Here is a 17,700-nt window from a genome sequence, read left to right as displayed (position 1 = left end):
ATGTTTGTGTGTTCTCTCGCATGAAGCGGGTATTTTGCTTTCCTTCACCATAAATAAGGGCACTTCTAACTTTTATCGTAAGTCAAACCTTTTCAAATTTGATTAACTTCATGTAAAAATGTAGAAGCATATATGACGTGAAATTTGTATGTTATGAAATTAAATTTTAAAATAGATCAGGTGATACTAATTTAGTGTCATAAATGCCAGGATCACTTTTCCTTATAAAGTAGGTCAAATTTTAACCCCTCAAAAAAAGTAGGTCAAATTTTAATATATTTCATATGTTTCATTTATGACAAAATCTAAAAATGCACTTGTTTGTGAATGAACGAAGTAGTTCTTTCGCATAAAGTTTTAGTAGTTAGTGCTTGAAAGTTTTGCTACAAGAGGGAATCACCTTCTTTCGTTACTCAAACCGAGCACGCAACAAACTCTTATGCCATCGAAGAGGCACGTCTACAAAACTATGTGTTTTGAGGAAAAAGTGTTTTATATGTGCATGATCATATTTTTTCTTATCTGACTTGCTTCACGTGGTGTGGCCCACAAGGGGTGCTATGTTCTTTCCTTATTTGTGAGTAGAGTGCCCCAAGCTAAATCTCTGAAGGGTTGGAAAATGACAAATCTTTATTATCTTTATCATAAAGTCAGGGTCACTTGCAATCTACTTGTAGCGAATAAGTTGGAAGTATTTTTCTTAATTACAACCCACTTACAACTTATATGGCGCTATAAATCTAGCAACCCTAAAGGCGAGGTATAAGCTAAGTCTGGATCGATCAATAGCAAAACCGATTATTATATGCCAACGATACCCTGTATGTTCGACAGCATCATACGACTTTCAGTCTTTATCGAAAAAATACGACTTTCAGTGTTTAGCAAATGACAAATGCACCAAAACTAAGGGTAACGTTTGGATTGTGGCCAACGATTGACTCTTCTTTGGTTGGTTGCCAAATTTTAATCACTGCACTATTAACTGCCAATGTGTGGCAAAGGGGCTGAACCAAAAAATTTGGCTAGCCAATTTTTTGTCGGGTAATGTTGAAGAAAAAAAACACACCGAAGCCACACCCTGGCCTCTCCAGTCTCCACCGCCATTCCCCGACCTGAGTGAGACCACCTATTGCCGGCGAGATGCCTGACGCCGATGGAAAGGCCAGACCCATCTGCGCAGCACCACCCGTAGGGAAATCTGGGTTCTCGTCCGCCTCTGACGAGTTCCCGTGGCCGGGGGTCTGTCTCCTCCAGCCAGCGCCCGGCGCCGGATCCGAGCCTCCGGCACTGCCCGCCGGTCCGGCCTCCTTTGGCATCTTGCGCAGTTTGCCCTCCTTCGCGGCCGTACCTGGCTGCCGCACGGTGCTACGCTCATGGCTACCAGGCCCTGTAAGGTACGGGGATTTTTTTATTTGCTCATCGGGGCTGTAGCTCGTTCACTTGGACACTGTTTAAGCTCTCCGTTCCTGGAGCAGAGACGTAAGCACCAAAAATCGATAGTTTGTTATTTTCTGCATCGTTTAAACAAACGAAACATTCAGTTGTATCGTAGAGGAAATTTTCAATTTACTGCCTTACATGTGAAATCGTAGAGGAATGGCCCATATCAATTTCAACAGATGCATCCAACCAAGATATATATTGATACATTTCTTGATCATTGCCTTGTAGGTAAGAAGCTCTTATTGTTACTTGTCGCCACCACCCTATTACTGCAACATAGTACTACAGCTTATGGGTCCGAATCCTCTGGGAACATCCCCATGACACGGCTTGGCTGCCCAGGAAAATGTGGCAACGTCAATATCCCGTACCCGTTTGGCATCGGAAAAGGTTGCTTCCAAGAACCCTTCAATGTCACGTGCAATGAAGGCGAGGCGTATCTAGCCTCAACCGGTGTTAGGGTACTGGACATCAATCTTAACCTGGGTGAGATCCGTGTTCTGAACCCACACATCGCATGGAAATGCAATTACGCCAATGGCACCAATAGCAGCGGTTTGGCTGGCTTAAGCCTTGATCCTTTTCATAAGTTTTCCGACACCAAGAACAAGTTGATTTCAATTGGGTGTGATACGCTTGGATTCATCGTGGGATCCGGCATGGGCAAGAACCAGCTTGACTACTACGCTGTCAACACATGCTATTCATACTGCACTGACGCAAGTAGCGTTGATGATAGCACAGAGTGTTCTGGACTGGGTTGCTGCCAGACCACGTTTCCAGGAAACATCAGCTCCTTTAACACCACAACCTCACCATTACTAGACAACTCTACCATCAAGGCTTTCAGCCCATGCAGCTACTCATTCGTTGTTGAGGACGGCTGGTTCAAGTTTGAACCTTCGTTTGCTAGCTCTACAAATTTTCCCAGTAAATATACAAATGGGGTTCCTCTGGTGCTTGATTGGGTTGTTGGCAATGGAAGTTGTACCGAAGCCAGCAGGATGGGACCACAGTATGCCTGCCAAGCTATGAATAGTGAATGTGTTAATGTATCCAATGGCCCCGGTTACCGCTGCAACTGCTCTCAAGGTTATGAGGGCAATCCCTACCTACAAGGAGGGTGCCAAGGTATGTGTATGCGTCACTGAAAGCCCACATATATACTCTCCTTTATGTCAGCTTTGTTATTTATGGAATGCAATTTCTGGTAATTGATGTTGATATTACCCTGACATCCTTGAAATGACAGACATCAACGAGTGTGAATCTCCAGATCAGTCCTTGTATCCTTGCAAAGGTAATTGCAGAAACACCATTGGAAGCTACACCTGTTTATGCTCATCAGGATTCAGGAGCGATGATCCAAAGAGCATACCATGCATTCGAGTTAACCCAAACAAAGCTCAGAACATCGCCATAGGTAATTGGAAAGTTAACGATCATAACACTTTGTGCACTCACACTTCTCCATACAGTAACTGGAAAGCTCTTTTGCACTTCTTATGCCTGTTCTATAAGTTTTGGGAAAATTTGCTACAGGACACCGTTTTTTTTTTGGCGTTTGCCAAAACACACCGCTCAATTGTGTCTTTGCCAGGTACCATTACAATTATGTGGCACATTTGCCAGAACACACCATCTGTCCAAAAAGGGAAATTTTGGCACTTTTGGCTGGGATGACCATGCTATGACTGATTTTGAAAAAAATATGCAAAAGTTTCCGTTTTGGGACAGGTGGTGTGTTCTAGCAAATGTGCCACAAAATTATAATGGTACCTGGCAAAGACACAATCAAGCGGTGTGTTTTAGCAAACGACGTAAAATAACGGTGTCCTGTAGCAAATTTTCCCATAAGTTTAAGTGCAGTTTGCATGCATGTCATATAGCAAAGTAAATGGTGTGTGTGGCACATATTGCATTGTTATTTTTAGCTAAAAGTGGGCAATGACGCTAGTTCAACTGATGGTAATTAACCGTCATGATTTTCAGGCATATCCGTGAGTGTCGTCTTCCTCACGGTCTGTATCTTTGCACTCCATGCCGAGTATCAGAAAAGAAAGCTGAAGAAAGAGAAGGAAAGATTCTTCGATCAGAATGGTGGTCAGATATTATACCATCAAATTATGTCAAAACAAGTCGATACATTGAGGATATTCACGCAAGAAGAACTGAAGAAGGCCACAAACGATTTTGATGAGAACAGAGAACTGGGAAGGGGCGGTCACGGCACTGTCTACAAGGGCATTCTCAAGGATGACAGGGTAGTAGCTGTGAAACGCTCAAAGCTCATGAACATGGCCGAAACTGATGAATTCGTGCAGGAGATTATTGTACTTTCACAGACCAACCACCGGAATGTTGTCAGGCTTCTAGGGTGCTGCTTGGAGGTGGAGGTCCCCATACTGGTCTATGAATACATATCGAACGGCACTCTCTTCGACTTTATCCATCATAACAGCACATCTCCCTCACTGGATACCCGTCTCAGGATCGCTCAAGAATCAGCAGAAGCACTAGCCTATCTGCATCTGTCGACAAACCACCCTATAGTCCATGGAGATGTTAAGTCCATGAACATTCTCTTGGATGACAGCTACATGGCGAAAGTGACCGATTTTGGCGCATCAAGGACGCTCCCCAAGGATGAGGTTCAGTTCATGACATTGGTGCAAGGGACCTTGGGTTACCTAGACCCTGAGTACTTGCAGGAGCGGCAACTCACGGACAAGAGCGACGTTTACAGCTTCGGGGTTGTGTTGCTGGAGCTGATCACGGGGAAGACGGCGATCTACCACGACGGCCCCAAGCAAGGCAAGAGCTTGGTGTCATCCTTCCTACTCGCCATGAAGGAGGGAGACCTCGAGGGTATCCTTGATGCGAGCATAATGCGCGCTGAGATGGAGACGCTGCTGGGAGAAGTCGCAGAGCTGGGTAGGATGTGCTTGGCTGCCAGTGGCGAAGATAGGCCTTCCATGACAGAGGTGGCTGATCAGCTGAAGGCCCTGCGAAGCACCTGGAGGGAAAAACTGGTAATGGAGCATACCGCACTGGAGCGCTTGGCCGTGCACTTGTCATCTGTAGCTCCGTCACCTTGGGACCCTCCATTGTCGAGTAGCTTCTCAACGGTCCCGCAGATGACTGGAATAGGCATGGAGACACCCAGATGATAGTTTTAGTTGAGTATTACAGTTTACACCAGACTTGGAGCTTCAAGTCTTGCTACTATCCATTGCCGTCCTGTATTTGTGGCACCAAGTGTTTATATAGATGATGGAAATTGGGGAAATTGGTTATTTCAAGATTTAAGTCCTTGTTTTCGTGATGTTTACAGGTTACGGAAATTTTGACATTATTTCATATTTGTCGTAGCTTGCCATTTTTCATTTGCGCCTTTCAGCTTTGGAATGATTTTTTTAAATAATTCGAGAGTATAATGCATCGACCCATTGAACTTGTCCAGATGGATTGCTAGATCATTGTTGTGCTCCAGAAAGTACAAATTGCAGTCACCAAAGGTTGGATTAGGAGAATCTAGAATTAGTTTATCGTTTTTGCTTCCGTACGTTACCCACCACAAACTGGCCAAACCGCGAAAACACGTGGACGGTTAGGATTCGTTCATACCGATTCGGGTCTGGGGGCATGATCGTCATTTCCTGTGTACTTCGGGTTTGGCTGGGTTCGTATCAGCCCATGTACAAGCCCGTATGACCCATACCTCTATGTATTATACGCCTACGTGTCCACGCGCGGCCACGACGGAACCGCCGAGATATAAATATCTTTCTCCCCTGTCCTCTTCAGCAATTCTATCCAAAGCAAAAGCAATCCCCAAATCGGGCAAAAAACCCTAGGTCAAGAACAGCAGAGCTCGCTCTCGTGCTCGCTCGCGCTCGTCCATGGAGAGGGGGAAGGGGAAGGAGGGGAAGGGCAAGGAGGCGGCGGTTGAGGAAACCCAGTTGGCCGCTTCATCGGCGGGCGGAGCTGCCCTAGATCTGAGCTCCGCTTGGGGCCAGAGGACGGTGGCCGCACCGGCGAGCAAGAAGCGTGCGCACGAGACAGAGGCGCGAAGCGGCGGCGCAAGAAGAAGAATCTGAAGAACCGCGAGAGGCGAGGAGAGGAAGGCGGCGGGGCTCAAGATCAACAGCCCCGATGACGTGCCCACCTTCGACGAATCCGACTCCGCCGACCCGTCCGAGGTAAATTTCTCCGCCGACCCCGACGACATGCAGGAATGCCTTGCTCGCTCGCAAGCTTGTACGAAATCCGTGGATTTGGCTAATCTATATGATGTGAATTTGTTGTAGTACCAAGCCATTTTGATATTTCTAGTAGTTCGAGAGATGAATTTGAGCTTGCTCAAGTGTTCATCTGAGGTTCTTGCTTGGTTGGGTTCCATGTAATCCCTATCCGCTGATAAATAAGGCTATCTAGTTTGATTAGCTTGCTATTATGACTGGTTCCTAGCAATTATATGGATCTAGGCACTGGATGATTCACTTATGACTTGTGCCTGCTTGCAATTAATGTCTAGACAGGTTTTAGATTAACTGCTACTACATTGTATGGACACAGAAGTTGAAATGTGGCTCCAATACTTGCAGATGTTGCCTGTTAATTAATCACTGCATGGAAGCCTTGATTTCTTGACTGGAGCTTTGCCTTCACTAGAGTGTCATGTGCAAGTCATGCTACTGTAAACTTGATCATTTGGTGTTCTTATTGTTACTAATTGAACTATGGTTTCTTGTTGTGTAAGGATATTCACTGGAATTCTTTATTGATGAACTGTGTATTGGTAATGATTCAATTTGTTTGAGAAGAATGGATGGATGCCAACTATTGTTGGATTAATATTCATCACAATCTGAATCTGTCCATATTATGATGATTGATGCTATGGTCTGTGGCTTACTAGGTTTGATGTGACCTCGGTAGCTCTTGGTACTGCTACTTGGTTGCTCACCTTGATGGATAAACTGTTGGTTTTTATTAATAGAGATCCTCACGAGTAGGGTATCATACATATGAATGCCACTATGATTGTTTTATGAAGAAAATAAGGGTTTCGATGGTTTAATAGCTAGGTGGTGCTAGGTGGTGTATGTGGCTGTCAAAGCTTTGTGTGTATCTGGTTTGTACTTGATATGCTTGTATTTCATACTATTTTGCATATCTTCATCAACTCGGGCACTCCAAGTTTTTGTTTGCCTCAAATATTGCTAGCATCACTTGGTCTATACGAAGTGATGACTAATACCTTTTGAGCATCTCGCTCATTGGTGTGATTTGAGCATGCATATTGATGGATTGGATCCTCTGGATCCTTTCCGAGTATCAAGTATACCTTTCTCCGAGCATCTAGACATAGTGTTTTTCTTCTGTGATGGTATTGCCGCTTGTTCCATTCCAAACACTAGTTTTTGTTTAAATTAGATATGGTATGTATAGTTACTAACTAATGTGCATTTATACAAATAATTACTTTGCATTGTTTTCGTTCCTTTTCTATTTATAGTCATTACATTGTTTGTATGCAATAGCAGCTAATTAACCTAATTTACTTCATCTAACAGGAGGATCCTTCGGATGAAGTCGGTTCTGACCGGGAGGATAGGGACCGGAAGAGCGGGCATGTTCTCCGCGGGCTTAGGTGCGGGGAGATTCGCTACCTTCTTGGCCCGGGGAGGTTCAAGTGCCCCTGGTGCAGCCGCAAGGAAATGCCGACGGACTTCCTCGGCATGTACCGGCATGCCACCTACACTGGTGTTGGCAGCGGGCAGACACCCGCACACCTCAGGGCCAAGCATGCCGCCTACGGCCTGTTCCTCAAGAAGTACGCCCCCCGGCAGTAGGAGCATGCGGAGGATGGTGCCGACCTGCCTGCCTACCTGATGCCTCTTTCTTTAGTTGTGTGTTTATGTTAAACTCTGTCGTGCTTGTGGTGTTAAAACTTGGTTAATGCTGTTGTGAACTATGTTTCTATTTAAGTATGTGTGAACTATGTTTCTAATTAAGTATGCTTAGTGTTTAAGCATGTGTATGATGTGCTTACTACATATGCTGATGTGTTGTGCATGCTTGGCCCTGTTGTGTGCTTGGATGCTAGGTAAGCATGTTCTATTTGCTGCTGTTGATCTAGCCTGTTCATTGAAAAATAAGTCAAGTGTATTACAGGATTAAAACTAGACACCAACAAAATAAAAGGAAAACAGAGTTTACTGGGGAGATTGGCTGCCATCCCAACCAACTCCGAAATACCAGGAAAGCCTGGAACAGGTTTAGAGCAATGATCACACACTGAAAACAACCGCCATCTAAATCCATTACACAAACCAAACAGATAGGTAGGACACAGTAGCACAACTCTCATGCTTCAATTCACCAAGTGACAAAGATTTTTCCAAAGTAAGCGTTTGATTATAGGAAATGTATTGTCAGTTTTTGCTCAGTTTTGTTGCAGACGATTTGTACATAATTGATAAGGTATTTTCCAGTGGAAATGGGGGAAAACCTCTGGTAATCTAAAATAAAGACGGCGTGTTGGCAGTCGGGTGGAGTTGTTATCTTATGTGATATTTGACAGCAACAAATCTCTCAGTCAACAACAACAAATAGCTCATTTCACAGCTACAACACTCACAGCAGACAACAGACCAATCTAGACTTGACTAATGGGCCAACTCCATCCAATTAGGCCCATTAGGCTACATATAAAACAGGAACAACTATCTCATTTAACAGCAACAATAATCGCAGCGGATAGCCCAATCTAGATTTGACTAATGGGCCATCTCCAACCAAATTAGGCCCATTAGGCTAGTTGAGGTGGTACATATTAAATATCAAAAAAAATGAAGCAAAAAATGGGTGTTGCCGTGACTCGAACCGCACACCTCGTGGGAAGTCGTCTCGTAGGGGTAGTCTGGTAACCAGTGGGACGGATAGATACATATTGACACTCACAAGTAATAAAGGTATCTATAGTCATTTTATCACTTCCGTTAGGTTATTAAATGCATGTTTGTACATTTTTCAACACACAGATCTTTGTGTAGTTATATACAATTCACTAATTCACTAATTGAATATGAAATAGATAATTCAATATGAATCTTAACACTAAATTTGTAATATATATGAATAACAACTTAAAAAATTGAAAATAGCTAAAATTCTAGTCTTAGTGGATTAGAATTTTTTTGTTTTTTTGTTGGGTTTTATAAACAATTTGGTACAAGAAATAGTAGTCATTTGAGGACGAACAGGTTTGAACACACATAGAGACTCACTTAGATTACATAAATATGTCACTTACATAAATAAGGATGCAAACAAGTACCACCGTCGTTACATAGATAAGTCCAGGGACACGACACGGTACGATATATAAAAACACGGCATTTTAAATAAACACGATAAAACTAAAGAAGATGCACTCGCAGGGGAGGGGAGGCAGTGCATCTGGTTTCTTCCACCCTGGCCGCGCTACTCGACCACCGTACGTCATCAACACCTCACTCCTCGTAGGGGAGGCAGTGACATAGGCATCCCAAATGGGCCTGCCGAAGATAGTACCCGGAGTTTACTGTAACATCCCAAATTTCAATAAAAGGAACAAGAGAGAAATTCAAGAATCCAAAAATTAGGGTTAACAAAAACTTTTTCTCCTCATATAGATTTATGCATATAGATCACCTACTTTAATTATGTGAGTGTGCAATTGCCATGATGCTTGCTTATGTGTTCTCTCTCACTCTAAAACCCTAGCAATGATCTCTTGATCATCGAAAGTCAAATAAAAAGAAAAAAAAGGAAAAGAAATAATAAAAATCAATCTCACACACACATAAGGCTTAGGCCATTTTTACAAATCTTTGTTAGAGACCATTTTGGTTTGCACCACTAGGTGTAAATGGATACTAAACCTATATTAACAACTTTGGAAACCATCAAACAACTTTCAAATCAAAATTGAGATAAATATGAGCTCACATGTGATATGGTCATATGTGACATTTATAATCTGGTACTCACTTTGAGCCCCTGTATTTTCACTTTTCACTTCTACACTTAGTCAAGGCTTTTTACCTCATCCAAGACAACATCCAGCACTCCAACTTTGCCCAAAGACACCACCCCAAATTATGCATCAATTTCAAATAAGAAGCATGCAAAGTTGGAACAAATTTACATATGTAAGATCACATGCAAAATAAATTTTTGCAAATCAATTCTATTTTGACCACCACCACCACCAATATACTCTATTTAATATATTATTACAACCCAACAAAAAGATTTGCAAAATTCGAAAATATTTTTCTTGCGGGCATTATGTCGAACACCTTGTCTGGCGATGTAGAAACTTGAGCCCATACCTCAATTTTCTACCTTGGACTTGGTCCAACCCTGCCTTCTCTGCACCCTGGCATCTCCCCTTACCCCTCAGCATCAGTGCCAGCCACTGTGCCCCCCTCCACTTGCTCAACATGGTCAAAACCATGCCATGCCGTGGCATGGCATGCCACCATCATGCTCCCTCTCTCCCTGGTCACCTCCAGCATGCCCTGCCTTGTCAAACCTCTCCCTCTCACCTCCCTGGACGTGCCCGTGCCCTCCCCTGGTCAAAGCCACGCACACACACGCCAGCAGCTGCGCGCCCAGATGCGCCCAGAGCACGCCCATGCCGCGCCAGAGCGCGCATGGCGCACACACTGGACGCCCAGAGCGTGACGTCGCCCCAACGCACCCCGCCACCACTTGCTCTCCTCTCAACTCCAGTCGACGCGTGACAACACCAGGAATCGCCCGGACATGGCCCCTGGCCCGCGGGAACGCCGCAGACGACGTGAGCTTCCGCGCACCTCCGCCATGACCTGCAAGCTCCGGTCAAGATCGCCGCCGCTGTAGCCCCTCATTATCCACGCCATCAAGCGTGTCAGCTTCGCCTGGACGTCGCCAACACGGTGCGCCCATCACTTGCCCCTTGGAGCCCCTGGAACGACGACGCCGTCGACGACTGCCGCGCCACCCCACGGCCACCCCTCAATGCTATAAAAAGGGGACTCCTCCCACTGATCTGAGCACACCATTCGCCTCCACTCATCACCACACAACTCCTCGCCGCCTCAATTTGATCGATTAGCCACCGCAGCGCCCCAATCGCAAGGTCGCCGCCGCCGCCAGTAGCCGAAGCTCGCCGGAGAAGGAGACCTCCCCCGACGACGCAACTGCTTCCAGGCGCTTCCCCATCGTCGACAACGTCGCGGCGCACCCCGCCGGCGACCGCCGGAGCTCCGACGGCCGCTCCGACCCCCTACCTCCGCCGCGCACGCCACTGCTTCTCGCCGTCGACGACGACAACCTCCAGCCGTTGGATCATCGCCTGATCCAACGCCTCTCGCACAGCGTACCGATTCGGTGAGTAAATCTCACTGACGCGTGGCCCCCGCCAGTCAGACGGCCCGCTGCGCCAGACGCAGAGCTGGGCCGGCCCATCTCCCTGTCCCCTGTGCAGCCCAGTTATTTTCCCGCGCAAGCCCAATAGTTCAAATTCGAATTTCCAGAATAACTAGAATATGCAATCTGATGCTGACTTTGAAATTTAATAGAGACAAATCCACTCAGCCAAATTTTACAAACTTGATATATTTGGAAACCTTAGGAAATTATCTACACAATGCCACTGGATAGAACCCTAGATCTATTGTAGAATTAAAATGACAAAATAAACAAGGCAGGGACTTTTCTGCCTTAGAATAATTATTAAAAATCAACCAAACATGCTTTTAAGTTAATTCCAACTCCTACAATTCACATTTCACTTATACTAATTGTTTCTACAAAAATATGCCATGCTTACTGTGTATGATCATGGCCTAGTTAAATTAAGGAACTTTATGGCTATTTTCTAGTCAAGGATATTGTCCCAATATATTAATAAATCATATGGGAATATCTTTCCATTTAAATCTTGTCATGAGCAATCCAATATGAGGTGAAGGCTCTGGTCATAAAAATCTCATATGGTTTGTTGATGATATTAAATCATTATCATGTTAGAATTAAATGGTATGAGGTACTCACCTCATTTAAATCATTTTCTTAAAATGCTAAGTGTGAAGAGGTTGACCTTGTTCAACCTAGGTCACATATTATGCATGAGAGAAATTAAATCTTAATAAAATAATGAGAGGAAGTTATATCTCTGAATAATTAAAAGTAATATGAGAGGAAATTATTTTTCTTAAATCATGAAAAGAACTCATTCTCCAACTAAATAAGAATATGTGATGTTAGTTAAAGTGTGTAACTCTTGAGTGTGCCTAGTTTAGTACCTTGTTTGGTATGATGATTGTGTACCCCGTATTCGTATTTTAGACGCTAGTACCGAGGAGTATCCGGAGGAGGAGGAAGTCTACTGTCAAGGAGAAGAAGACCACTTTGACCAGTTTCCCAACCAAGGCAAGATAATACTCTTGCAAAGTGCTAGCTCATCCTGAGCCAAGCACCACCCATTTTACTTTATATTATGAGCCTAATTCCCAGTTTTATTTTTAAGTTTTACTTACTGTTATTTTGTACTGTTGATTCATAATTCAATAGGGTTAATGTTAGATTAGTACAAGAGTATCAAAGTTAGCCTAGGAGCAAAGCAAAGTACTTAGCACCCCTCATCCTTAGATGCTAGTGCTAAATTAAACATGACTACTCTAGATGGGAACATGTGTGGTGAAATAATGAAATGATTTTTGAAGGTGAATATGACCAAGAGAAGATGGTGATTTTTGATTAAAAACTAGTATTGGATTGGATGCGATACCTTTCCAATTATTGAGTACCCCCACAATACCTGATTATGGGTAAGGGCTTAACTAGAAGTTTATGTATCTTAGTATGAGTTCCCTCTGAACACACATCATAGGGGTTATGCCGAGGCTGCCTCCGTTGTGGATGAATGATGTGAATTGAAGGTGAATTGTACGGCCAAGCCCTGTGCAGTTCCCAGGATGACAGTTGGTCATCACTGGGAGGCCAAGCTCATGGGGAGAGGTGCTCATACTAGGGTTAGTAAATGAAAGGTTATGGTTGATGATCCGCATACTGTGTTACGATGATTCGGGGAAATCCCGACGGATGAAATCAAATGTTGTGGCACAAGTGTGCAACCTCTGCAGAGTGTAAATCTATTCGAATAGCCGTGTCCACGGTTACGGACGGTTGGAACGGCCATACAGTATCCAGTATTAGACTTTGATCATGTTGTTGAAATAAAAGGTGAATGGTGACTTGATTATATTGAAAACACAACAGAGTTGTGGGAATGACACTAATGTTCCCACTTGAGCTAGTTAGCACATGAATAAGTCTTTAGCAAATACTTGTGAACTAAAATTGGCTTTATGCAAATAAACTAGAGCTTAGCACCCAATGCTAGAGATGTTAGCACTTACACTAGTATTAGTTTGCGAGTACATAAAGTACTCACGGCTGTGTCCCCGGCTATTCAAATGGCCGGACTATGAAGAGGAGCAGCAAGTACGAGGAGGACGGTCAGCAGGAAGTCTACAACCACTAGGAGTCTGCTAACGTCAAGCGTTGGCCTGTGGACTATAGAGTCCTTGTATCTTACGCTTCCGCTATGAACTTGTGTTGGTTCGTTGATCAGTTCGTTGATCATTAGATCAACTATTTGTGTAATATGGAGCATGTGATTCCAATTTGTAAGACTTTATGAGTTGTAATGAATGATGACTGTGATACTTAACTATTATGCCTCGCAACAACAATATTCCTGGGATTGCGATGTATGACATAATAGGCATCCGGACTTAAAAATCCGGGTGTTGACAAGTTGGTATCAGAGCCATTGTTTGACCTTAGGAGACCCTAGTTTAGAATGGACGTTCCTAAAAATTTAGTTTCTAAAACAAATTGAGTGAATACTTGGGAAAAACTTACTCATTCTCTTTTCTACCGAATCTTTTCAAAAATGATGACCATGCTCTTCTTTTTAAATACATCTAAAATATTGCCACACTTAGTCACATCTCTAACTTACTCATCCATTTCACTTTCAGATGGAGCCCTACGTCCAGACGGAGACCTACGACCTGGAGAACGGAGGAAGTCTGGTGTTCGAGCGCGACTTGTACCTTGTGTCCGAGAGGCTCGAACGTCCACCTCCCAAGTTCCATGGCGTCCGGATCCACGACACCCCCACCGGGGAACAGCAGTGGATGATCACCGCTGACTTGAAGGGAAGTTCGGAGCCTCCCATCTCGGAGAGGATCCTTTTCTCCTTCAAGGCATGCAACTGGCCGGACGGGCTTGCTCACGCTCTTCAGGAGGGACTTGCTCGGGTGTGCGGACAGCACATCGCCGCACTCCGGGAAGCCGCTCGCCTACTTCGCCAGGCACGACACCATGGGAGAACCCATGGCACCCTCTTCGCACCCGGTGCTCATGATCCATGTGCAGCATTTGGACTTCATGCTTCATGAGACCCGGAAGGACCTGGAGCGGACGCGGGTTCACAACCACCGTGCCCAGATGACTGTGGCTCACCATGCCGAAGCTATCCAGATGCTCGCCAAGGACCGCAAGATACTCCGCCTGCAGCGCGCCAAGAAGGATGCCACCATCCGCCGCCTTCGCGAGAAGATCCGCACTTTGGAGGTGACTGTCCGTACCCAGCAGGACCAGATCCAGGAGATGGAGGAGGAGGGAGATGACATTCAGGGAGGCGATGACTTCCTGAGTGATGACAACGACTTTGAGGATGATGAGTTCACTGATGAGGAGGACTACGAGTTTCTGGAAGCCGCGGAAGATGGGATCATTCCCATTGATGTGGATGAAGATGACGAGTAGTGTTGCACTAGATCACATGTGTAGGAATGGCTTGTACCCCGTCCTTTGTATCGTAGCATGAAGGGTTCTTAAAACCCTGGGTATGAGTATGTATCCGGTCCCTTGTATCGTAGAAGGAAGAAGAAGGGTTCTTAAAACCCTTAGTGTGTTAGCTTGTAATCTGTGATGCTTGTTATGAATGAATGAATGTTTGTGTGTTATATGCATCATCAAAAGTCTTTAAAGTTTAAAAGTTACCCAAAATAAGCCATAGAAAATTCCCTATTATCTCATGATCTATCTATCTGTTCAGATGGCTCACCGCAACGCGAACTCAGATGCGATGATGCAACTACGCTGCACTCGATGGCGAGACGGGGAGACGGACCGAGCCGAACGTCAAGCCAGCCTCGCAGCGACCGCAACGGTTAGCCAACAACCAGCAGGGCCATGGACACCATGACCATCCAGGATCCAAACTCAAGAATTTCCAAAACACCAACCCACCCGTTTTCAGCAAGACTGAAGAACCCTTAGATGCAGATGATTGGCTGCAAACCATGGAGAATAACTTAGAAGTAGCTGGAGTGGATGAGAATGAGAAAGTGCTGTTTGCTACGCACTACCTAGCAGGACCAGCAAGAGCTTGGTGGACCAGCGCCCGTGCATTAAATGCCGGACAGATGATGACTTGGGCCGACTTTAAGCTCAAGTTTAGCAAGTACCATGTACCACCAGGTTTGATCAAGAAGATGAGGGATGAATTCCGGGACCGAAGCAAGGCCGGATGTCGGTGGTAGAATACCGCGACAGGTTCCTCACCCTGTCAAGATACGCCCCCGATGAAACTGACACCAATGAGAAAAGAAAGGAGAGATTCCTGAACGGCCTGCACGACGAGATGCGGACGCATCGGTCAACATTCCCTTTGCTGACCTTGAAGCCTTAGTGGATTCTTCCATCCAAATGGAAGGCAAGTTGCACCAGGCCAATGAAAACCGCAAGCGCCGCATGATGAATCAGAGTGGGCCCAGCAATGCCCCGAGATACCGCCCTAGCTCAAGCAGTGGTTTCGCCCCCAGAAACAACAAGCCCCAGAACCAAGTGTCGCGCCCCGGTTTTCAGAACCGGAGCGGAGGAAACCCAAGGCCAGGAGGCCCCCACCACAACAGCAACAACCCCAACTCCTATGTGCACCACAACAGCAACTTCAACCGCGCTCCGCCGCGAGCCCCCAACACCAACAACACCAACACCAACACTGCACCAAGGACCGGAAGCAATGCTATTCCGGTTGGAGCCAAAGACAAGTCCACAATCACTCGCTATGAATGTGGAGTGGTGGGACACTTTTCCAATGAGTGCCCCAAAAGGCTGGCCAAGCTCGCCGAGCAACACCGCCGCACCTGCTCAGCAGCAACGCCGTGTCTCCACCGGCAAGAAGTTCGCCCCCAACAACCCGCACAACCGCGGAGGACGCCTCTACCACATGAACGCCGAAGAAGCCCAGGAAGCCCCAGATGTGGTGTTGGGTATGTTTTCTGTTAACTCAGTACCAGCAAGAGTGTTGTTTGATTCCGGAGCATCACATTCATTTGTTACCGAAGATTTTGTGAGCACTAGTAAGATTCAACCAATCAGCTTGAAACATGTCATGATAGTTCAAATACCTGGATCAACAACTAAAGCTAGAAAATTTTGCAAAGAAGTACCCATCCGAATTCAAGAAATAATGTTTTTTGCAAACTTAATTGTTCTGGGAACAAAAGGACTGGAAGTAGTACTAGGAATGGATTGGATGGCGAAACATCATGGATTGATAGATTGCGCCAAGAAGGCCATCACCATGACTAGTAGCACCGGAATAACAATAGAACATGTGTCCGAAAAACTCCCAGAAATTTCACTTGCAACCAAGGAGTAGCCAAACCAACTCCGGATCGGATAGGGTCGTTTGTCGATACGCTGATGTGTTTCCGGATGATCTACCCGGTATGCCCCCGGATCGGGATATCGAGTTTATCATCGAGTTAATTCCTGGAACAGGACCTATAGCCCAGAGAGCCTATAGCATGAACCCGGCAGAATTGAGAGAACTGAAGAAGCAACTGGATGATATGTTGCACAAGGGTCTGATTCGACCAAGTTCGTCACCTTGGAGATCACCAGTTTTATTTGTGGATAAGAAAGATGGTGCCAATCGGTTATGTACGGATTATCGTAAACTTAACGATGTCACCATCAAAAACAAATACCCCTTGCCAAAGATAGAAGATCCGTTTGACCAGCTAGCCGGTGCCACCGTATTCTCCAAGATTGACCTTAGGATCGGTGATGTCTACGTTCCCCCTCCTTTCCTGTAGACAGTGTTGGGCCTCCAAGTGCGCAGGTTTGTAGAACAGCAGCAAGTTTTCCCTTAAGTGGATCACCCAAGGTTTATCGAACTCGGGGAGGAAGAGGTCAAAGATATCCCTCTCATGCAACCCCGCAACCACAAAGCAAGAAGTCTCTTGTGTCCCCAACACACCTAATAGGTGCACTAGTTCGGCGAAGAGATAGTGAAATACAGGTGGTATGAATATATATGAGCAAGTAGCAATGGTGCCGTAAAATAGCTTGCCGGCGTGTAGTTGATGGTGGTAGTATTGCAGCGAGTAGTAACACAAGAAACAAGAAACAAGCAGTAGTAACTCAGCGGTATTTAGGAACAAGGCCTAGGGATTACACTTTCACTAGTGGACACTCTCAACATTGATCACATAACAGAATAGATAAATGCATACTCTACACTTTTGTTGGATGATGAACACATTGCGTAGGATTACACGAACCCTCAATGCCGGAGTTAACAAGCTCCACAATAATGCTCATGTTTAAGTAACCTTAAGTGTAAGATAGATCAAAACGACTAAACCAAGTACTAGCATAGCATGCACACCGTCACCTTCATGCATATGTAGGAGGAATAGATCACATCATTATTATCATAGCAATAGTTAACTTCGCAATCTACAAGAGATCATGATCATAGCATAAACCAAGTACTAACACGGTGCACGCACTCGTCACCTTTGCACACATGCAAGGAGGAATAAAACTACTTTAATAACACATCACTAGAGTAGCACATAGATAAATTGTGATACAAACACATTGCAATCATCAAGAGATATAAATAAGCACTTCACTACGCTCTTCAACAATGAATAAGTACTTCGTGAAATATAGCCTAAGAGACCCACACGGTGCACACACTCGTCACCTTTACACACGTGGGACAAGGAGTCTCCGGAGATCACATAGGTAAAACCCACTTGACTAGCATAATGACATCTAGATTACAAGCATCATCATATGAATCTCAATCATGTAAGGCAGCTCATGAGATTATTGTAT

The 17,700-nt window shown here is 45.0% G+C and overlaps 1 protein-coding gene across 1 annotated transcript; it reads left to right on the top strand.

The window, feature by feature from the left end:
- Positions 1–1,360: 1,360 nt before the first annotated feature.
- LOC124669111 (wall-associated receptor kinase 2-like) lies at positions 1,361–4,706 on the top strand. Its single transcript, XM_047205817.1, has 4 exons — positions 1,361–1,397; positions 1,675–2,577; positions 2,699–2,869; positions 3,439–4,706. The coding sequence occupies exons 2-4, from the start codon at positions 1,767–1,769 to the stop codon at positions 4,614–4,616; spliced, it is 2,160 nt and encodes a 719-aa protein (XP_047061773.1). The 5' UTR covers positions 1,361–1,397; positions 1,675–1,766; the 3' UTR covers positions 4,617–4,706.
- The last annotated feature ends 12,994 nt before the right edge of the window (positions 4,707–17,700 follow it).

This window comes from Lolium rigidum, chromosome 1 (assembly GCF_022539505.1).
Source record: "Lolium rigidum isolate FL_2022 chromosome 1, APGP_CSIRO_Lrig_0.1, whole genome shotgun sequence".
Classification (NCBI taxonomy): Eukaryota; Viridiplantae; Streptophyta; class Magnoliopsida; order Poales; family Poaceae; genus Lolium; species Lolium rigidum.
The sequence above is the reverse complement of the archived record's forward strand: the minus strand, read 5'-3'. Positions and strand labels throughout refer to the sequence as shown.

Bases quoted from the DNA above. Each gene is read 5' to 3' on its own strand.
- LOC124669111 (XM_047205817.1), top strand. From the start codon at position 1,767: ATGACACGGCTTGGCTGCCCAGGAAAATGTGGCAACGTCAATATCCCG. The intron at 2,578-2,698 runs GTATGTGTATGC...TTGAAATGACAG, and splicing joins CCTACAAGGAGGGTGCCAAG to ACATCAACGAGTGTGAATCT. The intron at 2,870-3,438 runs GTAATTGGAAAG...CATGATTTTCAG, and splicing joins AGCTCAGAACATCGCCATAG to GCATATCCGTGAGTGTCGTC.